This window comes from Amia ocellicauda, chromosome 18, assembly GCF_036373705.1.
Source record: "Amia ocellicauda isolate fAmiCal2 chromosome 18, fAmiCal2.hap1, whole genome shotgun sequence".
NCBI lineage: Eukaryota > Metazoa > Chordata > Actinopteri > Amiiformes > Amiidae > Amia > Amia ocellicauda.
Genome location: NC_089867.1, coordinates 4,630,694 through 4,655,194, shown reverse-complemented (window position 1 = coordinate 4,655,194; position 24,501 = coordinate 4,630,694). Strand labels below are relative to the sequence as shown.

At 37.5% G+C, this 24,501-nt stretch overlaps 1 protein-coding gene and 1 long non-coding RNA gene across 4 annotated transcripts in view; one reads left to right on the top strand and one right to left on the bottom strand.

Moving 5' to 3' along the window:
- The window catches only part of oxr1a (oxidation resistance 1a), a 175,168-nt gene that overhangs the window by 51,555 nt on the left and 99,112 nt on the right, over window positions 1–24,501 (bottom strand). The window contains exon 1 of one of the 3 annotated variants that reach the window (XM_066691491.1): window positions 8,098–8,370. The exons of the other annotated variants lie outside the window; for them this stretch is intronic. Coding sequence (XP_066547588.1) covers window positions 8,098–8,248 — 151 coding nt within the window. The 5' untranslated portion in view covers window positions 8,249–8,370. Of the gene's footprint in view, window positions 1–8,097; window positions 8,371–24,501 lie in introns of those variants that run through there. 3 annotated transcript variants of the gene reach the window in all.
- Window positions 8,428–13,268, top strand: LOC136714167 (uncharacterized). The gene is made up of 3 exons (XR_010805013.1): window positions 8,428–8,542; window positions 9,006–9,061; window positions 10,575–13,268. It is a non-coding gene; the product is annotated as an uncharacterized LOC136714167 (long non-coding RNA).

Here is a 24,501-nt window from a genome sequence, read left to right as displayed (position 1 = left end):
ATGAGCCACCACAATTGTGACTTCAATCAATGGCTAGAAAGTGCGACATTGTATTTGATCTAATTTACACGAGGCCCATATCAAATAATTTTAGTCCTAACCACAACCCCACACTACGTTATTTCGTCATATTACTAAACAAATTTGGAATGCTAATTGTAAATCAAATTGTGGAAGTTATTTTTAGACCTCCTTGCTTCCAACAGTGAGTGGAGCAATGCAGTAAAGCTGTATTTGGCGAGTTTGTTAAAGACATGGGAAATGCGGTTTTGCAGAGATTGTCACACAGGTAAAGTGTGGTTATTTCTTTAAGATACCACAAAGACTGCATTTCACACAACGCACAACACAGTTCACAGTCTATGTCACACTTTTTTGTGAAATAGAAAGCGTCTACTAAGACCACTCACATTGCAGCTTAGAAAGCACAGGTATTTATTCATATCTCCTGAGATGGAAATCGACATCAAGATTTACAGTCACAGTCATGTGTGTTTTTCTTTATTATCACACAGCAGAAAAGAGGCAGGAAAAGCTTCCATGTTGCTGGTTAACTATAACTACAGACACATCTATTAGACAGTGTGAAACCAGCCTTAACCACTGAGCATCATATGGACCGCTGGGTGCAGTACTGAGAATCTCAACACCTGGGACACCTGCAGGTGAGATATTCTTATCTTAATTTCATGAATAAACCAGATTCACAAGTGTACTTGTCCAATTGTGCTTTTCAACCATGTTTTTTCATCTCTCCAACCTTGCACCTGCTTTTCTGTGGTTACCCATATTTAAGTTTTAGGTTTCTGTTTCTGATCATGTGATGTTCCTCTAATGCTCTTCATAGCTAATTCGCTATCTTATTTAAACCTGGGAAAAGCTGGTAATAACCAAACCCAGATGCTTTGTTTTACATAGGTTCACAGCTGCTGTCTGCTTTTCACCTTTTTAGTCATTCAAACGTAGCAGTTACCCCGGTGTCATGAATCGGCTGTTTTAACTGGCATTGCCTTCTAGCGCATTGTGAGTTAGCTTCCGACGTGTCATTTTTCTCAGTGTGTTTTCAAATTAAAGAGAATTGTTTCAAAACTGGGGTGCAGATGCGTCTTAACCACAAGGCAAGGAGTAATAATAGAATTTAAAATAAACAATTCAATCTCTACCCACACAGCATGTTGCACAACTTTAGGTTTATGCTGTATCCTGCAGTTTGTTAAATACCTTTACCTAAATTACGTAATTTTTACAGGAACCTGTGAGTGAGGAACCAAAATACACCTACAGGAGCCAAATTTATGAATAGGTAAATAATAATAATAAAACCTCAAAACCTATGTGTCCTTTAGTGCAGACATTGTACTGACAACTCCGCCCTTAGAGCGCTGTGACTAATTGACCAAGATTAATTGCTACATTAGCAGATAAGCAGAGTTAAACAGCAGCAATGCAGTCATAATATCCAGTATAAAATCACATTAAGACCTGACAGGAAACACAATATGGTTCATGCATCATTGTAATATTAATGCTCCATAAAGTGACCTTTTTTGGAAAGGCAGCATTTAATTTTTTATTTTTACAAAACAATGATGTAACATAGTTGAGGAAATGATTGCTGGCTCCAAATCACAAACGCATGTAATCTAATGAAAATCACAGTTTTGAGCATCACAAGAATCTGCCTCCAGAGCCTTTGGGATTGTTAAATAAGCAAATCTTGGCATCACACAGGGCTTGTATTTTGCAATAGTCTGACATTTTATGACATTTTAACCTTAGTCTTATGAGTGGCCAGTGCTTGTTAGACCTTGTTGTTTTGTGCCCCTCACCCTGAAGGTGTTTTTTTTTGCAGAAACCGTGGTTTCTCATGTAAAAACCATGAACCTAAAAGAGGAATGTATTCAGCCTCAAGTTAAATCTCAATTTCAGCTTTTACCCAAAATGACATCACCCCCACCCCCTATGAACTATTTTAACACAGACAAACAAAAATATAGTTCTGCTACTAAGAAACTAAAACTCTATTTAATTATATGCCTTTGGGGGTGTTGTCAAATGATTATTCTAATTAATACATAATGTACTAATACTGAAAAACAAATAAAAAACAAGCAAACAGTAGCTCACTGTGCAGAGCTGAGCCAAATCCAAATCAACCAGCATATTACTTTATTTTGCATATAATGAACGAACAATACTTGTGCGTAACTAAAATGACTACAAAACGTTTCCTTCGGTTTCAATTGTAAGCTTTATTTACATAAACTTAAAAAATAAAAATCATAAGGATAGAGCTGAAGCATTTTTATACAACTTAATACAGGTGTCTTTAGTGATACCTTTATTAGGATGATGATCAAGATTGTTATTCATAATATTTGCAGCAGAAAAGTACTTCAACAGGCAAAAACAATAATTAACAAGTATAGTGTTAAGATCATTCTCTTGCGATTTCATTTGGGAAGTGGTTCTGCATTTACTTGTTACTTGAATTAAAAAAGGAGGAACAGGAGAAAACAGATGTTGAATTATTATTCTGACGACTGGGATGCCAAATGTTTTTTGAAAAGCAATGAAATCAGGACAACGGCAGTCTGAAAAGCCTCCATTCCAGACGAACCCGCAATCCTCGCTGTCGCTGTCGGCCTGGGCGGTTCAGAAGACCCAGGATGTCCACTTAATGACAGCAGCAGTTTCCTTGATGTGTCAGGGGAGCAATTTGGCTCTGGAGCTTCTTCTGATTAAGGGGTGAAGAATCAGTAGGTGCTGATTAATCAAACTGTGGCACAGCAATCATGCCTGTGCGCACCACTAAGGGTCCTGGCTTCTGAAGCCAGCTGGAGTGTGGGACTCAAGCATCTTATTGCTACTTAGGATCATTAATTCAAGTCTAGATTTAAATATCTTCACAAACACTCATATATATACTCATACTTCCCTATTTGGATTTTGTCATAACTGGGAGCTATAAAAACTGTACCATGGGTGATTTATTCATCTTAAATGTAATAATAAAGAAGACCTAGCACTTCCCAGTTCTTGAGACTGAACTGAAGTTTAAAGGGAAAGCCACAATTATTTTCATGCTTGATTACATTTAGATACATGCAGATTTTCTATATCACCACTATCCATGTCTCGATATTGTTTAAGTCTAGGAACTGACAAACACATTTTTCATCTCCGATTGCATTTACTGAATATAAAACATGCTTTTTACTTCCAGCCTTTACCGGCATCTGTAAAAAACATTCTACCTTCTATCAAATCTGTATCTAAAACAAATTCTATACCTGCCAAGTGATTCTGAAAATGTATCCCAGTACTGTAAAAGTTTAATTGTGCTATAAACAAATTTGAAAGGAAGGCCCACTGGGATCCTTCAGAAAATGATGGGATCAAATGTTAGGATTGATCAAGCAAAGAGGAAAATGATCCAAAAGGAATGGTTGCTTTTGTAACATTTTCATTCATCCCAAAAAGATCTAATCCCTTCTCCCAACTTTCTATTCACTCCTGGTAATGTGGGACACATCTTTGTTTCAGGTTTTCATTTCATGGTTGACCTTCCAACAGGTTCCAAAAGTAAACTGAAAACTTTGTTTATGTTACTGGGAAAAAAGGTTATATTTAAAGTGAAAGGGGTTTGTTAATTATTTTCTGATCTATATTTTCTATCTATAAGACCCACATTTAGCACACACTTTTTATGTCCTGTAAGCCTGTATGCCTATGCATAACCCTAAGCCTTTGTAGTGAATGTAGGTTAATGTACATTTAAATTGTACTAATAACATACAGCCCTTTTCTTTTCCTTTTCTTGTTATAGTTTCTTTGTTCTCTTTTTCACAGTTGTAATTCAAAATGTAACAACTCAAAGAGGAACTTAAGTACAGCTTATCTTGTGTAGATTAATGTTACAGATACCCCTGAAATACGATCCAAGTTAAATGGAGTCATGATTTTAAAATGGGTTCCTACAAAAAGGACCTTTCTGATGCAACTAGAGCCCAAATTTGCATCCTTGGTTAAGAAAGGGTGACAGTTCCCATTGCTGTTTTCAAGGCTGCAGAACTAAAGACGTTTGGAAGCAGGAGACATTCTGATTGGAAAATTACTGAAAGAACTTGTGAGAAATCAAATCGCTCTGAAGGATGTCAAGAATCTGTCAAGTTACATGTGCAGCAAATCACAATGTCCCACAAAAACAAAACTAATATGAGAAAACCACAGGGATCAAATTACAATTTTAAGCTGTAGCGAGTTTTAAATCCTACATTGTTTTAATACATTTCATTGTTACATTGTCTTCTACAAAATGAAATAAACAATAACCCTCCTTTGCTCAGCATTTTATCATTAAGGTTCGGCAGGCAGAAGAACATTTCTGCTGTCACTACACTCACCCACAATCGATTGTGGCACAAAACAATGATCATTTTCATTCAAGTGGGTGGTCTACACTGCTACAATAACTACTACAGGTACCCAACCCAGTACAGGGACCTGGATGATATATTTCTACAATGGATTCTACTAAACCTTGGTGATCGACACAAAAAACTTTGACCCCACATTTATATACTTTATAACCATTGTATTTGTTTTAGAGATCACCTGCCTTCTCTTGGACCCAGTTATTTGCATACAGCAAATTGAGGCATCATTCCCAATTCCCACACCTATCGCTTCCCTGACCTGAAACATAAAAAACCCTAATTAAAGGTTCAATATTAGCTGTTCCCAAGCTCATTTATCATGCTTTGAACTTCTGTGCCTAACAGGATTAAACCTCTCCCAAGGCCTCACTTACTTTTCTGCGAACATGGGGGTATTTTAAAGACACTGTTGTCTGTGACACAACATGACTGGCTGTCTATGACAGTGCCCGACTACAAATATAATTAGTTTTGAGGAGCGCTGTTCTATGTGCAACACATTAGTCATTCCCCTGGAAAAAAAACACACACTGCATTAATCTACAGCAATATAGTTGTTGGAATTAATAAGGATGATCACGAAAACTCAAATCTTTCCTTTGTGGTGAAGGGTGTTTTTTTTCTCCTTTTCTTACTCAAACACATTGCCCAAGCTTCTGCTGCAAGGCAACTTTGGAACAGGATACAGGTTCCTATTTTGTGGTTGCAAATAAATGATATGCAGAATTATTATTTTTCTAATCATTGTTTCTTGGGAGACGCCTTCACTTTATACAGTCCACCCATGTATTGTCATGATAGCTTACTTAAGTGAATAAAATTACTTTCCACACTTTGCGTGGCAAGAACAGAAGCACCACTAGCGAAGAAATGACAAGGCCTTTCTTCCCAATTTAGACACGGCATGCTTTTGTGCAGCAAACAACAGGCTGACCCAGGTCAAACGGAGCAGTCTGCAACACACTTCATGTGGGCAGACATCTTTCAGGCTGGGTGGAGACCAGCGAAATATGCCAACAACATTCCACACATAACAACAATATGCAAGTTCGCTCAGTTTGATTTCCAAAATTTTACAAGTCATTTACCTACGTGAACTGGGCATCTAGAAGTATGCTTGTATGAACTTGAAGACTCCAAAATGAAAGAAACCTTCTGTTTATTGCTCAAGCTGTATATGTTTCCCAAAAAAGAAGAGGACACGTCTGTACAGGAGTTGAAACTTTGATTTACTTGGCCCTCTGCATGAATTACATTCAATACACATACCAGGCGTAGGGTGGTGGTTTTACTGGTTTAACCCCCCCTCAAGGAAATTGTTTCTGATTTAATGATAATTTAGCTTGCATACAGGTGTACATATGTTTTAAAGTCATTATAATGCTAAACTGACTCATGCAATCAGATTGTTTTTACGCTGTTGAAAGACATGCTTTGCTGTAATGTTTTGTGCAATCAGAGGTGTTCCAGATTAAGATGAAGGCATTTCTTAAACATAACTAAGAATTAAACGATTATTTGATATTAATATATATTTAGACATATTGGTTTTGCTTTTCAGTATATTGTGTGCGAAATACACATAATTAGAGACTTGTTTGCTTGTTCCCATTTAAAAAATGTTACCCCCCCCCCCCAAAAAAAAAAAAAAAAAAAAAAACGAAACCTGGCTATGCAATTGCTGGCTTGTACAATATACACTTTTATATTATATTCTAAATATGTCAACATCAATTCAAACAGTGTAGTTGATAAGACATTATTATTATTCTATTAATAAATATGAATGGAAATTTACACACTTTAAAATCTTTGGAGAAAGTCATTTTCTTTTCTGTTTTTTACAATTAAAGTTTTCTTCTGACCCTTTAATCATTAAACCACTATAAATAAAGTTATTTAAGAATGCAACATTGTGTGATTAGTGGTCTGGCCTATTTTCAAACTGCAGAGTGGGTCAGTGAAACTCAAAAATATGAGCACCCTGCTGACAGATACAGAAAAACCTGTAAAATCTTGCTTTTAAATTTTAGATATCACAATTAATTTCAAATGAAAACTGCACAATAAATCAATGTTCTTTTCTTGGAAAAAGGAAAAGTGTGGCATTATGCACTTTACCCACCTTTCGTCCCCCCAATATATCTGACATTTGTATGTATTTTGCATGAAATATAGTGATTTTTGAAATTATCCATAACCAGATGCTTGACTTTATGGAATGTCTTCCCACAGTACCTAGCAACTCGCACCCACCCACCCAACACACACAACTGCAGTAATGACTCTGACATGGACAGGGCTTGTTGTTGACACACCATGTAGGCACCTTAACAGTGACAGTGAGAAAATCAAATTTTCCAGGGTGTCAATATTTAAAATTTAGCCTGTCAATATTTAAAAAAGAGGAGCAGCAGTTTACTGTAGAACTTGGTTCAACACAAGACAGTGTAATGCAGATCATCGGCATAAGTTACCAGAACAAGGGCGTTTCAGACAGAGCTTGTTCTTCTGAGACTAAAGCCAAGTTAAAGTATGCCCAAGATGTCAGAAATAGTTATGGCACAATTGCCAGACTTGTGTTTACTTCAGTGTAGAAGGCCTGTAATCATAGTTGCATAGTTATACACAGTAGCTGATCCTGTACTGTGATATCACAAAGACACAGGGAGGCAAGACTGGATTGTTGTCAGGCCATAGGCGCTGGACATCTGGGTTAATAAGGAAAAAGGCAGGGTTTTTCAATCTGCAATGCATGATGCATATAATGCCACAACTGTATTGACTGCAATACCAAATAATAGAGCTATTTACCATAATCTGTTTTGAACTGGCACAAATCCCTTTCAGCCCAGTTCAGTTATTTTAATTTGCATATGAGACATGTGTTTATTTTGTTAATTTTACACAACAACTCACCTCCAGACACAGTTATAAAGTCTATGCGGTCAGAGAGCCCTCATATTTCGAGCCATTGTGATCTGTGTCCAGCCATTCTCTAACCTGGCTATAGCATACGAACTAGTAGCATTCATCACGTCTGGATGTATGCCAGCCTGCTAGTGCTGCTCTCAGTATCAGAAAAGGTCATTCTTCGCTTTAAAAGACTGGTGCCACAGCGAAGTAGTTGCAAAGTCCACAAGTGAAAAGCAAACAAAGCAGATGCCAGCTTGCCTTCATATACAGAGGCTGCTTTGCACCGGTAAGAAACGGGCCAAAATAAATAAATAAAGATGTGCATGGGGGTCTGATATGGCTCACAGAGGGGTCGTGTTTTCTGCGGCTCGTACAGCCAGAGCCAGACAAACTATATAAATCATGCCACACACGGAGCCCCCTCCCCTCATCCCCAAATTGCAGTCCTGCTGTAAAACTCAAGTCAGCATTAGTCTGAAGGCTGTCTGCTCCACCCAGAACTGAAGCAAACAGTAACCGAGACGTGTATTTTGTAAACAGCACTTTCTGCTTTCACTATTTACCCAATGCACTCATGTTTCTATTGAAAGCAATGCAATGTAACGCATGCAGCTCAGCAGAACAGCGCGCTGCGTATCCCCAGAAACTGAAAGCAATTTCCAAAGTGCAGGAGGCTAAACGTGAAGTTTGCAGAAGCTGAGAAAGTTGCGATCGGGGCAGACGTGGATAGAGCCGTTCAAACCTGTTTGTTTCTGCGCAGGGCTGCTTTTCACCGCGTCTGCGAAGTGATCCGCAAAGGCATCTTTAAACTGGACCTCACGACCGATCAGCCCGGAGACCGAGTCCCTCACAGAGCGCGCCGTTCTGCCCGTAATCGTCAATATATAATCCATGGCAAAGTCGTCACACGCATCCTTCTTACAAAACTTTCATTCTCGCCAGCAGTTCAATCAGTCGCCATATTTAATATTCACGGCAGCAGGAGCGTCCAGTACTGTCATGCAACAAGTTCAAACAGGAACTGAAGTGAAACGGGCTACCGCAGAAAACTTTTTTTTTTTTTTTTGGTGTCAGGCAGGAGGGAAAGCGCCTGTGCTGCTTGGCATGCTTTCAAATGTTATGACAAACAAAACGCAATGTAAATAGGCCAGCAGATTCATCTACAGCTTTCTGGGACGTCTGTGGAGGTATCTATTTCTGTACAATTTCCCAAAATAAAGTATAAGCAGCTGTTAATGGACGTGTGTTCACTACCTTAATAGCAATGTGATGAATACATATATGTAGTAGAAGTAAAGCAAACCTTCATGGCATCAAATAGTTTCTCATTCTTTCGCAATAATTATAATAATATACATCTGCATGTGTTTTCCCCTTCAGGTGATCTCTTCAATAGATGAGTGATGGGATATGATGTACAATATTGAAAGAAAGTAACATTATTAGCCTTTGCTTTGGGATGCTTTATTTCCTGCTCAACCTGCCAAAAGCAGAACAGGCCCACCCATCAGAATTAAAATAACTAATCCTAAATCAATAATTAAAGGCTGTCCAGGCAAAGCAATCAAGTATTAATAGGCATCTAATTAAACACCTCTGTTTTACCAGAAGCACAGCTGATAACATCTTGTAACTCTTCCTTCACTTTAGAACTTGCAGTACCCAGCAAATACAGCAGTCTTCGGATTCAACTGGACACAATACATGTTGGTTCGGTTAAGTATTCATGATGCAAAATGAATAACGTTTGAATGGAAAAAAACAAAAACGCATAATGAGTCAACCACATGGAAAAAATAAACTAACCTTCAGAATTGCAGCAGGATGAGGTTTCAGAATAATCTGGCAAATCAATAGTTGTTGGAAACGGTATTATAATGAGTCATCTAATGCACAGATACTGAGGCACAATTTTCACACTCTGATTGCTTTATGTATATATAGCTTGTTAGTTCATTCAAGGTGTGGTGTAATGATTTATTGCTAAAGACAAGCTTTTAGCTCAAATTCACAATTCATGCTTCTTAATCATATTAAATGGTTATATACAAGATGTTATCAAACAATACGTAGCCATGGAAAATAATATATTGCATATGAGTTTGGTCTCAAAATTTGACTTTTACAATGGTACAAACAACATAGCTCATAGTCTGATGATGTAGTCTGAGATGAGTATAGGCAATGAAATGACTCGGGAATAAAGTTAAGCAATTTCTGGCATGGATTTGAGGTGAATACTGAATAGAAAATTTGATGTAAGAGTTTGTGTCACAGATACAAAATGCTTAATTATATTATTTCATGTAGGCCAAGGTATGGTAGAAGTAATAAGGCTGTACAGCAATTTTTACACTTTCAAAATAGCAACAATTAATGAAATGTATGTTAAAAAAAGTCTGAACTTCTCTGTGTTTGTTCCACCTGATTCATAATGTAATGCTCATGTTAAATTTAGACTGAAACTCAAAGAATAACCCACACTAGTTGCAAACAACTGTTCTTGTTCTGTATTGGTAAATGTGGATTTGACAGAAAAGATAATATTCAAACAAGTGCTCAAATTTTATAGATAGGATAGAACGGAAATGGAGAACATTTTTTGCGGAACTAGAAAAACAAAAACAAAAAAATACAATAAAAAACAATGGCCAAAACTCTAATAATTGACTGTGACATGGTTATTTTTAATATTGACTATTTACAGGGCTTTTTACTTAATTTTAAATGGTGTTAATGTCATCTCACAGTTTTAACACCAGAGTCATAAGAAAGCCTGACACTTTATTTAACAGGTAAATTAAAATGGACTATTTGGGTACATACATTTCGAAATGCTCCCTGCTTGCCTGAAGACAACTGGCTGTCTTTCTCTGCTTCTTGCATCCAGGGTGGGTTGGAATCATTCACTTTCATCTGAGCATGTTGCCTCTGTCACTCTTGTACCATTTCCTCCTATGGCCATGTGCATATGGCCTCCAATGGGCATATAGGATCAATATTCTGAAGTAGAGATTTGTTTGTTGTTTGTTTTTACTGAAAAAAACATTCACTTTTAAACACATGCAGTCACACGGTCCTGTGGTTCACCCCAACACCTAAGAAGATGCTCTTGGTGGAAGTGGATAGGATATGTCAGTACAGGCTTTGCCATAATAGCGTTAAAACTCAACACAGTTTGTACATTTGTACCTCACATCCTTTTCAACTTTCTGACAGGACCATTTAGAACAATCCTCCATCCCGATGGCTGCGAGCATTAGAGGATCTTCTCCCGGACTTAATTTGGGGAGTTGTCTGCATTTCGACAATGAGTCATAAATGTCAAACAACACGGAGGACGTTTCATTTGAGCAGATGGTACGAAGGCAAAGAAATCAGAAAAAGCGACTGGGATTGTGCCAGCATCTACATAACTGGGAAACAGATAAAATCCAGTAGACCAGAACAGCATTTAATAATCGGGAAGCACAATAAGGTACTGAACTGGAAAGAGATCATGCATAATTCAGAAGGTGTGACCAGGCTATGGTTTGGTATTCGGTCCTGCAATATTCTTAGAGGAAGATAAAATGATTGGGGGGATAATATATACACTCACCTAAAGGATTATTAGGAACACCATACTAATACTGTGTTTGACCCCCTTTTGCCTTCAGAACTGCCTTAATTCTACGTGGCATTGATTCAACAAGGTGCTGAAAGCATTCTTTAGAAATGTTGGCCCATATTGATAGGATAGCATCTTGCAGTTGATGGAGATTTGTGGGATGCACATCCAGGGCACGAAGCTCCCGTTCCACCACATCCCAAAGATGCTCTATTGGGTTGAGATCTGGTGACTGTGGGGGCCAGTTTAGTACAGTGAACTCATTGTCATGTTCAAGAAACCAATTTGAAATGATTCGACCTTTGTGACATGGTGCATTATCCTGCTGGAAGTAGCCATCAGAGGATGGGCACATGGTGGTCATAAAGGGATGGACATGGTCAGAAACAATGCTCAGGTAGGCCGTGGCATTTAAACGATGCCCAATTGGCACTAAGGGGCCTAAAGTGTGCCAAGAAAACATCCCCCACACCATTACACCACCACCACCAGCCTGCACAGTGGTAACAAGGCATGATGGATCCATGTTCTCATTCTGTTTACGCCAAATTCTGACTCTACCATCTGAATGTCTCAACAGAAATCGAGACTCATCAGACCAGGCAACATTTTGAACAGGTGTTCCTAATAATCCTTTAGGTGAGTGTATATACATATATATATACGCATATATATATACATATATATATATATATATATATATATATATATATATATATATATATATATATATATGAAGCCCATATGTAGAATAAACAACTCTAAAATACATGTATATCTCCTCTGATAATACATCTAATACATAAATGTACTTAATTGGCAGTTTATTAAGAAGGCAGATCACAATTAATTCATCAGAGGTTTGCAGAACTTTTAAATATACACAGTTGCTTTAATTGTTATAGAGAGGTGTATTTGATGGACCTTAATCAGTTTCCCCAAGCAAATTACAGCAAAAAGACACAACTTCATTGAGCCAATAATTAATACGACGGACAATACATTTGCTTTTCCTTCAGTCCATTTTGATGCTGAGATTAGCACTAAGCTGCATGCTAATGTCAAACCTTACATTGCCCTCGACTGCAAGGCTGACAAACTGTGGAAATAACATGTCTCTGAGGAACCCATATTTATATAAATATATATATGCTCTCCCGCACACAGGTTCTGCAGCAAAGCAAAGCTCGGGTATTTGAAATGTTAATAGCTCACAGACACTATTTACTGTCAAGTCTCCCACGATGGACTGGTCAGGACACTCCGGTGACTCTCATGCCAGTTTCCTTCCTTAAAGCACATGCCCGCGCCCCCTGCTGCTGGCCTGTAGTAATGCTTTACTCAGTCTTTGCCTGCAACCATTTGTAGCCATGGATATACAAGATCTGGGGGAGCTCAGGATCCCATAATGGGACCCACCTCCGGGGACGGTTAGTTCCCCCTGCTGGAGCCCGAGTCCAAGATCTTTTAAAGATTTTACGGCTGATTGTTTTTAAAAAGATTTTAAAAAAACGAATCTTAATTGTTTTTAAAGATTTAGTTGTTTTTAAATCACATTGTTCAGGGTTTTTTTGGTATAGTTTTGTTATATTTTGTTGTCAAATACATTGACCGTTTTGGGTTTAATTTAAAATGCATTAGACCTTTTTTGTTTGTTTTTTATTTTTTCCTTTTAATTGTTTCTTTATTTTGTTTAATGCATTTTCAGTTATTTTCAATGTATTTGACCCTTTTGTTGGTGTGCAGTTTTTGCTTTTATCACGTTTGTTTTGTTGATTTGAGCACGTTTATTTTAAAGTTAATTGTTTTAGTTTTTGTTAAAATCACAGATTTTAAATTTTTTTAAGTGATTTTAAGGATTGATATTTTAATGTTTTTAATCACAAGTATTAAAAATTGAATTGTTTTTATTGATGAAAAGAAAATACTAAATTCAATAAAATAGTATTTGTAGCCATGGACAACAGCACAGACACACAATGTTATTTGTATTGAACCCTACACGTAACCATGTCTATGTATACACTATAATATGTACAGATTTTTTACAATCCTTAATCATAAATACCTAAGTTAAAGTGTTACAGTACTGAACTGATAGAATGCTTGTAAAATGAATGTTATCACTTTTCTATATATCTAAATTGTTACTCTGCAAAACAGTTAGCTGGCTTGCTTCTCTCTAGTGACATCAAAAACAATTTAAATGATCACTTTTTGCTTCTATGAGTCCAAAAGCCGTTGGAATGAGTTTTTAGTTCCATTATGAAAGAGGCCGTTTTTGCCTCTCATTTATGCACGAGGAAAGATTTATAAAATGCAATTGCAGGTGGGGTTTGTATGTAATGTAAAGCAGGTAAACAATCTAGCTGTTCATTCCATGTAAAATGGTGGTGTTTTTTACTGAAATCACTCTTTCAGCATTCAGCATTTAGAATATCTTATATACACTCACCTAAAGGATTATTAGGAACACCATACTAATACTGTGTTTGACCCCCTTTTGCCTTCAGAACTGCCTTAATTCTACGTGGCATTGATTCAACAAGGTGCTGAAAGCATTCTTTAGAAATGTTGGCCCATATTGATAGGATAGCATCTTGCAGTTGATGGAGATTTGTGGGATGCACATCCAGGGCACGAAGCTCCCATTCCACCACATCCCAAAGATGCTCTATTGGGTTGAGATCTGGTGACTGTGGGGGCCAGTTTAGTACAGTGAACTCTTGTCATGTTCAAGAAACCAATTTGAAATGATTCAACCTTTGTGACATGGTGCATTATCCTGCTGGAAGTAGCCATCAGAGGATGGGTACATGGTGGTCATAAAGGGATGGACATGGTCAGAAACAATGCTCAGGTAGGCCGTGGCATTTAAACGATGCCCAATTGGAACTAAGGGGCCTAAAGTGTGCCAAGAAAACATCCCCCACACCATTACACCACCACCACCAGCCTGCACAGTGGTAACAAGGCATGATGGATCCATGTTCTCATTCTGTTTACGCCAAATTCTGACTCTACCATCTGAATGTCTCAACAGACATCGAGACTCATCAGACCAGGCAACATTTTTCCAGTCTTCAACTGTCCAATTTTGGTGAGCTTGTGCAAATTGTAGCCTCTTTTTCCTATTTGTAGTGGAGATGAGTGGTACCCGGTGGGGTCTTCTGCTGTTGTAGCCCATCCGCCTCAAGGTTGTACGTGTTGTGGCTTCACAAATGCTTTGCTGCATACCTCGGTTGTAACGAGTGGTTATTTCAGTCAAAGTTGCTCTTCTATCAGCTTGAATCAGTCGGCCCATTCTCCTCTGACCTCTAGCATCAACAAGGCATTTTCGCCCACAGGACTGCCGCATACTGGATGTTTTTCCCTTTTCACACCATTCTTTGTAAACCCTAGAAATGGTTGTGCGTGAAAATCCCAGTAACTGAGCAGATTGTGAAATACTCAGACCGGCCCGTCTGGCACCAACAACCATGCCACGCTCAAAATTGCTTAAATCACCTTTCTTTCCCATTCAGACATTCAGTTTGGAGTTCAGGAGATTGTCTTGACCAGGACCACACCCCTAAATGCATTGAAGCAACTGCCATGTGATTGGTTGGTTAGATAATTGCATTAATGAGAAATTGAACAGGTGTTCCTAATAATCCTTTAGGTGAGTGTATATATATAGGTGCATTTCAGAATATTGATCCGCTGTGAATGTTGCTAGGAGAAAGACAGTAATCTTAAGGGAATCGGACAAAATCTTCAGTGTGACACCAGACTTAGCAGAACAATAATTTGCAACCCAGGTACTGGAAGAAAGATTTGGTTTTAGTTTCCAGACAAGCTCTGAATAACTGAATAAGACCTGGTCTTCAATTAATTAGCACCATATAACATGCTTTTCATCTCTGTTCATTGATAATTTAAAGCTACCTATAAAGCCAGCAAGGCCATCTCTCCAGGGTTGAAGACTTCTGATATAGGAATGTTCTCGCTGCCACATAGAACTGCCGGTATTTTAATGTGTTTTAGATGGGTATGAAGCTGCCACCTGAGGCTCATTCTACTGTTAATCTATTGTAAGGTGTAAAAATGCAACCCATTGCTGTCACCAAATCATTAATTAAATGCTTAACAGGAGCTTCCATTTATCCAGGCTCAGATTGAACTATGATTTTCCTGTGTTCAAAAACACAGCCTGCCCAAAATGATTCAGGTTCAGGTGCAAGCACTGAAGTAATGTGGCTTCACATGAGACAGACTGAGTGCCTGTTTCTATATTAGCAGATTTTGCTGAGTCAATGCCCACATTTCAGCCGTCAGCCTCCCCAACAAGAGTCAGAATAAAAATCCAAATCTAGAGATGACTTTTCATGATTTCTTGCAATTCTTCTGGATCAAGATGTACTCCTCAGCTCGAGTGTTGTGGTAAATTACCCACGAGTCCAATATTAAGGTGCTTAAAGAAAAATGTTTTGTTTGCTTGGTACCCAGCAGGCTCAAAAGCATATTGATGCCAGGTATTGACTAGGGACCCTGCAACCCTGTGCACATCAAACATTTGAAGGTTCAACATGCAAAAACAAACAAAACTATAAACACCTAATACAGAAACATGAAATTGAAATAACTTTTTATTTCGTTCATGCTGTGTAATGCTTCTCAACTAGACTGCTTCCTCTGATCAGATGTCTTTCATATAACATGATACAAACAGAATCCGTATCATATTCAAGAAGTTAAACAAACACAATGGTGTAAGGATAACACAGAGAGAGGAAAAAAACAAATTGATTATTTGATTCTATTTTTAGATTACAATTCAAGAGATTTAGTAATCCACTGAAAGTGAAATTGGTAAGAAATGCTCATACCCTCTTTCCACAAGAATTTTCTCTCAGTTTCCAGTAAGGGTAGATGTGTAATCTCCAAAATGGAAGAGGGCTTGCCAAAATCTGTGTGCATCCGTTACAAAGCAAGCACATTTACATGACTTGGAAGGGCGAAAGAAACAAAGCATCTGCAAATGTCTCCCGACAATCTTGTATTGACGGTTGAAACGAGTCTAAAATAAACGCTGAAAAAGCTTCACTCGGGCAGCACTTATATAGCTAATGGCTAAAGCAGTCAAGCATTTCATCGTGTAATAATTTCTTGTTTCGTTGCATTCAGCCTTAGCATCAATTAATTGCAAGAATTGAATTGGAAGTATTTTCAGAGTCAAAAAAAACTATCTAAAGCACATACAGAAAATCTGCGGCGTGCCGGAATGTGAAAAGGGAAGCATTCCAGAACTTTAGGCCTGTCACAACGCTCCGATATTTGTAGTAACTAGACGTCTCTGTTAAATGACCATATTCATATAATGAGGTGATTAAATTCTTCATGAATGAATATCCACTTTGCCTAGGCATATGAGCTAACCTCACACAAAAAAAAAAAAACATCTCCCTGTTTGAAGTGGCAATGCAGTGTAATACTGTATTGTCAAGCAACAAATATAATATTTTAAAAAGCACTATTGACTATTTTCTTATTAGATGTATGGAGGAAAGCAATTTTAACACTATTTAATTGGCAGAGACAAGAAAACCTGTATTTCCGTGAGAAATATCTTTCGATGGTTATGTAACACACACATTTTAATTTAATGTTTTGTACACTGTAAAAATGCAACCAATTTCTGTAGCCAAATCAACAATTATAATTAATTAAATAGTTAACAAGAGTTTCAATGTAAATATTTCTGAGATTTATTGTCTTTATAATATATCATAAATGCCAATATGGTTAACCATTTACACCACATATGGCACAGTGTATGCATATTAAAGCCAAAAAAAAAGTTACATATTTCAGGGTAAATTAAACCAAAATATGCTTGACATTACCAGGAAAAAATATCATATTTGCTAAATAATTCATAATTATCTGTACTGTTTTATATGCAATATTCATGCAGTCACACAAAACGACTGGGTCTCAACGGATGCTGACTAAGGTGGTATGACTACCGAAATGCACTAATGAAAGAAAAATGACCCTATTTGCATGGAAAAACATAAGTCGACACATGGTATGAATTCAAATCTATGTGCATGTTCTCATGGGAAAGTTTTGCTGTGCAAGAGTATGGTGGCTATTATATGTAGTCCATGGGACAGACGACATTTTAAATGAGTCATAAAGTGCCCTGTAATTTCCTTATTAATAATTTAACAATAATTGTCTGGTCTAACATCTGGTCTGAGGATGCCTCTGATGATCCTTTTCATTTAGTGACTTAATGTTCTATTAAAAATATGCTGAGAACTTTCTCTGCTACTACTACAACTGCATTGGGATTGCATTTTTGGGATCATTTTAAAAAAAAAAGTTTTGAATTAAAAACATAGAAACTTAAAAGGTATCTTACTGTATTGTTGGCAGACCTGGTGTTGCATGCTGGGATTTTTGTTGTTGCTTATAATAGCTTATATTTCAGAATTACCTTTTGTTTCTTAGATTTGTTTCAAAAGCAAAACAATACAATGCCTGAAAACCTTGCCACTGCCATATTGAATATTAGAGCCAATCAGATGTGACCGTAGTCTTTCCTGATTGGTTGATCCAGGCCTTCAGTATTTGAGCAAGGCCAGGTATTCCAGCCCACAACACCAGCACCAATATTCAAATCTACAATTTGTTTGGGGCCCGACTGTGGGCCCCCCAACAGACTCCAGGCCCTGGTTGTGATTGCCACACTTTCAACCCCTCCAGATTGTGGCTATAGTGATACCCCTCAGGGATTTCACTTTAAGACCTGTTAATACGGTGTTAAACAGAAAAATACACCAATATGAGCAGAGGGAGGAGGTAGCTGTAACAAGTGTATACACTCTTGTCAGAGTCTGTGACATCTCTGGCAGCTTCAGTGGAAAAACAAACCTTTCACTTTCGGCAATTTCGGCATCAGTTATTAAATATTTTCATAAAGCCAGGAGTGCACAAAAAAAGAAATCCTTTCATTATTAAAATAAATATGTGTAAAGAAGCATAAAGCATGCACATCCCTTGCCAGAGTGAGACAATACATAGCTGAATCATCTAGTCATCTGAATTAATTTAATTCTATACTTATTCTTGATTTCGAAGGCAGTTGTTCCATCATCACTATATTTCAAAGTCAATTTAACTATATTTATGGTTATCAATGTACTCCAAGTAGCCAATTCATATGCAGATGTTTAGGTTAGAGAATAGAATCTGTGTGTGGTTTATCGGTGTCTAGTCTGTAGCTGCTACTAAAGTCACTCAGCCACATTTTCACTCCCAAATCTGAGGGAACTTATTATTAGGCTTTAGCCATTATCAGCATCTTGAGTGTCAACCACAAATACTCCATAGTCTCGTCGAGACACAATTATGAATATGGTTACTGGGGGAAAGGTGCATCTTTTTCCACAGATTGTTATAGTCTTGAAACCGTTCAACTTTACACAGCTCGTACAATAGAGCAGGTGCAAGATGACATGTCCCACTGATGAGCTTTGCTTTTTGCTTGGCAGTAGGTTCATAACTTGTCCAAGAAGGACACCTATACAATACATTCACATGTGAACTGTGCCTGCTTTTAATTTAAGCCTCCAGGGCAGAAAGGGTTGAGAGATTGATTGTCCTCTCACATCACCTGACCGTGAAAAACAAATTGCCACTTATTTTCTTAAAGCAGGGTTCCAGAAAGAATTTCTCTGTATACGTTCTAGTTATGTATTCTCAGTAGATGTTGTTCAAGTAAAACACTGGCCTGAAAAGATTGGTTCTTCTAGCTAGCCAGCATTTTATTTCCTCTTCTGTGGCACTTAATATTAAGATGGGAAACTAAGAGATCTGGCTATGTGTTTTCCCCCTTGTTTTGCAGTATCAAATGTCTGTTCGCAGACGGCTCTTTATAATCCAAGGGCAAGATGTAAGTGGCGGGAAACAAATGGGCGCAAGAATACAGAGGTTTGTTTTAAAATGGATGCAGAAACGGATCAAGCATGTGTTGTTGTGCTTGATATCGGAAAAGTATTAAAAGCAAAGCGTGGCCCCGCCATGAAGGTTGGGTTTAGATCTCTGAGATGTAGCTGACATGAAAGAACGGAGAAGAAAACGAGCAGCAACGGCTTGGTTTATGAATGCAAATGAGGTAAGCTCCTGAACTGAAGCTGTGGCAAGGCATCCAGCATGAAAACTAGCAGTCAAAACTACAGGCTCACCGCATGAAAGAATGCAAACATTTACTATCTATTGGAAAGAAAACAGGATGGGATACATTTAATTTGTAACCGTACCTCAGATATTCTTAGAAACTATTACCGTTCCCATTTAAAACTGATACGAGAGACACTGCAATAGATGTCAATGTTAATGTATGTTAAATAATATGTCAAGTACAGTAAAATAGGTATGTTTTCACCCTCAAGGGTCACTTCAATGCAGTTTCAAAAACTACGATATAATCCCTAATCATTGCACACCTACACGCACATACTTTGAGTTTTTCCAATACCTTACAGTCTAAAGCCATGTGTCTTCTCACAAACACGACAGCTTGATACATCTCACAAAAAGTTTTTCTTTGCCTCTCGTGGAGAACTCTGATCAGCGAAACATTTATTTTAGATTTGTTTTTCATTGCAGAAACACACAATGGCCTTCAATGAAAATTATTGCAGTCACCGTGCTTCCAATGATGAAAACTGCCCTGGAGAACAGCAAAATACATGAAAACAAAAGCGTTCAGTAAAGCATAGTTCACCCCAAGGTACTACTTAGAACCATAATGCTAGTGTCTAACTAAAATGGCTCATGATAAATAAAATAAAATAAAACACAGCTGGTTGGCTGCCTGTGGACAGGGACACTTTCTCCAGTGCTTGCAGAGCATTTACAAACATTTATCATTGGTGTTTTAATCTGATAATGTGTTTCTGCCTTTTGACATGGTTACAAAAGTCTACCTTGCTATAAATTGACCCAAGTTACTGTATTGTATGAAATGGGGTACTAGGACAAACGGAAAAAAAGAAGCACCTCTTGAGGAGTCAGATCAGGTTCCAGGTTGTGGGTGGAGGTGGAAGACACATAGTGAGAGGAAATCATGACCTGAGCAGTCAACAACTTTGAATAAGTGTCTCATCAAAAACCTGAGGCCTTCGGCACGAATGCTGCAATCAGTCTTGTTGAATGTCTCCAAGAGGTCAAGGAACCGCAAGAGCAAAGAGAGAGCCAAGAAGGCGGCACAAGACCGTATTGAACTCCGCGATAAACCGTGGAGTGCTTATCAATCATCTTCCAGCAAACCTAGCCCTTCAGTGCGTTTTACAACCAAGATTCAGACCAATCGAGAATTGCTTGCCAAGTGGACAACACAGTAGCCAGTTTACAGAGAACACGAAAGAACCGCTGCCGGGACAGAGATATTGGAGCTGACGTGATTTGTAACGCACCGGAATGATGTGGGAAATGTAATGTGAAATGGGAAATGTGGAAAATGTTGATCATTCTTATAGTTTTTGTGACGTGTATAGGGGTTGACCTTAAATCTCTCTAAAATAGTAAAAACACATTGGCATGTGGTGGTGTGGTCCTTCCATAGACTTAGATAAATTATATGGTTTACAAAGTTCAAACACAAGGCGTATTCTTGACTGACAAATATTTCCATCTCACACAGAATAATTTGTTCTGTCTATCATCCAACTGCAGAAATGCCTCATAGTGCTGAAATCACAGATTCATTCTGGAATTTTCCATTATATTCAACGAGATTTATTTTAGTTTTGTGCCAAACATGGATGTATATGGTACTTTGAGAACCACATTCACTCATAATGTAATCCCTGCTTTCTAAGGCTAACACCTACTGACATTTGCTAAAGGCATCATTCATACTTTGGCATTATTGAGGTGGGTTTATATTCATTTCATGCCTGTGGGATTTACAGCGCTTCTACTTCAATCATCAAACTTGACCTCATTCTAATCAATCCAAACAAATGTCAACAGTAAGAAAATATGCTTCGTGCCATGTTGTTTACATGCATCAAATTGTATTTGCAGATCTTTATGCAAGGTTTTCAATTTTTTTTATAACTCAATGCCTCAGAAAGTACTTCAAAAATCACCAAGTTAATCTACAAATATATTTACACAAAACTCACATTCTCCTACAGTGGAGAGAAAATGAAAATACCCAAGAGAGAGAACTTGTTCAATACAAATGATTATTCTATATTAACCATGGTGAATGTTTCTTTGGAGGGTAATTTGACTGGGCTATTTTGTATAATGGAATACAACACAACACAGATCTGTATATCTTGTGTATTTCTATATTGCATTTTTTAGAACTCAGTAGCTCTAATTTCCAATGCAATGCAATGTAAAATCTGCACTTTAGCTTGAGGTATTTTTGTACAAATCCTTTTAAAAACAAAAACAACATTATCTCTAGTAAAATGGGATACATGCATCAGAGTGTATCTCTAGTAAAATGGGATACATGCATCAGAGTGTGGGACCCAGTAGGTCTGAGATTGACAGCTGTAAATGGGTATTAGCAGTAACTTATTCTTTTGATTTGACTAATGCAGGTTGCAGTAATTGTTAATTGCAGTAACTGGTTAATGTAACTAAACATCACTTTACACGTTTATACAGCAGACAAACACTGTGTTAGGTCTCCAATGGCACATTTTCAGATCTACTTGACATGTATGTTTTTTTGAAGGATTCAATATAAAATCTTGCCATATAAACAACATTACCAACATAATAAACGATACATTAAAATGCAAATTTTACTGTAATCAATGGTATATAGTCTGGAACCATGCTAAGATCTAGAGCAAAAACAACAACAACAACAAAAATTGCAATAAAAATGGGTGTAATTGAACACAGACTTATTTGTTGCATATCGTAAATGTGCGTCTCTGACAACTCTTTTGTATCCTCCCCCCTCCAATGAGACCTGTGCATTAGGCCCCTGGACACTGGAGGTAAAAGCAATACCTGTGTGTCAGAAAAGCCTTGATGGACCACTGCTTGCCCATGGGGCTAGTAGTCATTAACAACTAAAGCTAAAGCCTGGAACTACCTAACCGTCTTTGATTTTCTTCAGCTGTTGTCTTAACATACACTGTTGCCTTTCCTTGCATGGTTCCCGCAAAGACAGGAAGCCTTACATTCTTCTATTCCTACTCTAACAGCAGACTTGGGATTTAGTAATAATAATAAACAGCCCACTTTAATCACTTATAGCCTTGAAATCTTAAACAGTTTCATCAGAACCGTTTTGTGGAAAAAAGCCATGTGAAATAAATCCTGTTAAAGGTCTTGTATTGGTCTTTGTGGGGGTAATTAAGAGAGCTTTCTCAGACAAATCGTTTTTTATTGCTGTAAAAGTCATAATGTTCTGCATCCCTTCATAGTTAATAATACAGATTTACCTCCCTGCTGCCACCAACAACCAGGTTTCCCTCCTTTTGTAATATAGAACACCAAATAAAGACATATCCCCTGGAAAACAAAACATTTGAAGAGTCATATTCATAAAACTATTCGCAGTGCTCTAATTTCACACTGGTTTTCCCTGAAGAAGAAAAAAAAAAGCACAAGGAAGTAGGTAAGTGTTACTAAAAACTTTCAGAGTACTAATTTCAGTTAACAAAAGTAAAGTAAATGTATTGATTTTAGAATTGGTTCCAAGGAGTATTTGGTTAACACCTTTTTAAAAAGGTAAATATAATAAGACATTAAAGTTTTATGAATGTAGGCTGAAAGAGCCAGACATTTTAACATTGGATTTAAAAGGAAAAAGTACAAGGTTTTTCTCATGAACTCTTAAGAAACTGAATCTTAACCCCCCCCCTCTATTTTAATTAAGTTGCAATGGAGCAACAAAATTACATATATTGATCATAAACTTAAATCAATATCAATAGTGATGAAAAGAGGCAGATCTTAATTTCTCATGTTGTAAAAATGAATCAATATTGCTTGCCTAGCCATCATGCAAAACTGCTTACTCTTCAAACCTTATATAGTCAATTCATAGCACTTAATGGCTATAGGGCTTTTATAAATGTAGGTCCAGATTAAATCAAAACTTTGACCCACCCGCCAAAACAAATTACACACCCAGCAGTAGATCACAGATATTTGTTTGTCAGAGAATTCTTGCTTCAAGGCTCCCTACTTCTACCCAATGGAAACCCACCCATCGTGTAAAGGGATTGGAATTGGTGGGTGAGCTGAAGTTTGGATATCGCTTGAATTTAGGCAGGGAAATATGTGGATTATTCCTCCAGCTGTATTTACTGTATTAGCTGTATTAACTGTGGATCTCCTTTGTTAACGTGGTGGTGTCACCTGACAGTTTAATCTGGGACATGGACTAATTTCGAATTGCTACAGAAGATAGATACCCTTCAGAAATGTACCATCAAGTTCTCCACAGAGATTTGACTATATTTGCTGTAGAATGAGGAAGTAAAAAAAAAAAAGTGGATGAATACAATTCAAAGACAGTTAGTGCACAGTTTAACAATCCAGCTGTTCAAGGGTGATGTCCTACAAAAGATGCATATAATTACAATGTCAAACACTAATAGTAATATTATCCTGTAATTATTTTTGTACGATATAATAATACAAATCAAAGAAAACATCACAATTTTCTTAAAATCGACGTGCTTTACAATTACACTTTTTACATTTTGGATTTTTGTGAGAGAATGAGTGTCTCTCCTGTGAATGGTTTGGAAGTGTAGTAGCCACATTTTCAGTGACATGAAAGGAATACTTTATTTTGACTTCTGCATGACAACCTTGAATACCAGCCACCTTTCCTTGCACGATACTGTTAGATAAAGATGGAGTACAGGGTGAATGTATATTTGACACTGATCTCAAAGAAATCATGAAGACAAAATAAAACACACATTATGAAGACATTGATGATACAGTGTGGCATTTTGGAGCTCATGTGATTAGGGAGCAGATAGAAGTTGAAAATAGTCATCTACTCAGAATCATCCACAAATTAAGGTAATTGATCAGCAAAGTTATTTAAGAGTGTTTATCAATTTATCATGTCTTTGGGTTTATGTGCCCTTTTTAACGATCAATAAATCAAGTGTCTAACCAGATTCACATGCAGAAGCCTTCTATGTGCAAACTTTGAAATGCTCTTTTAATCTATGCATACTTTATATCACTCAATCTATGTCTGACTGAGACGATTAGAATCCCCCCCACACAAGGAAGGGTGGCTAGCTTTAACCTTATTACGTCTCTGGCAGCACAAGCGACTCAATTCAAGGGTTCCATCCCCTTAAAGGGGTAGATATCTGAATTTGAGGTGTTCCCCCTGATTTGTTTGATTGCTATCTGCCACCCCATCAAACTACTCCACCAGGAATTAGCCGAGGCCAAAGCTACCCTTTACTTTATTAATGCACACAGACTTCACCAAACTGACTTCATAATTAGCTAAATATGCATCTCCATCTC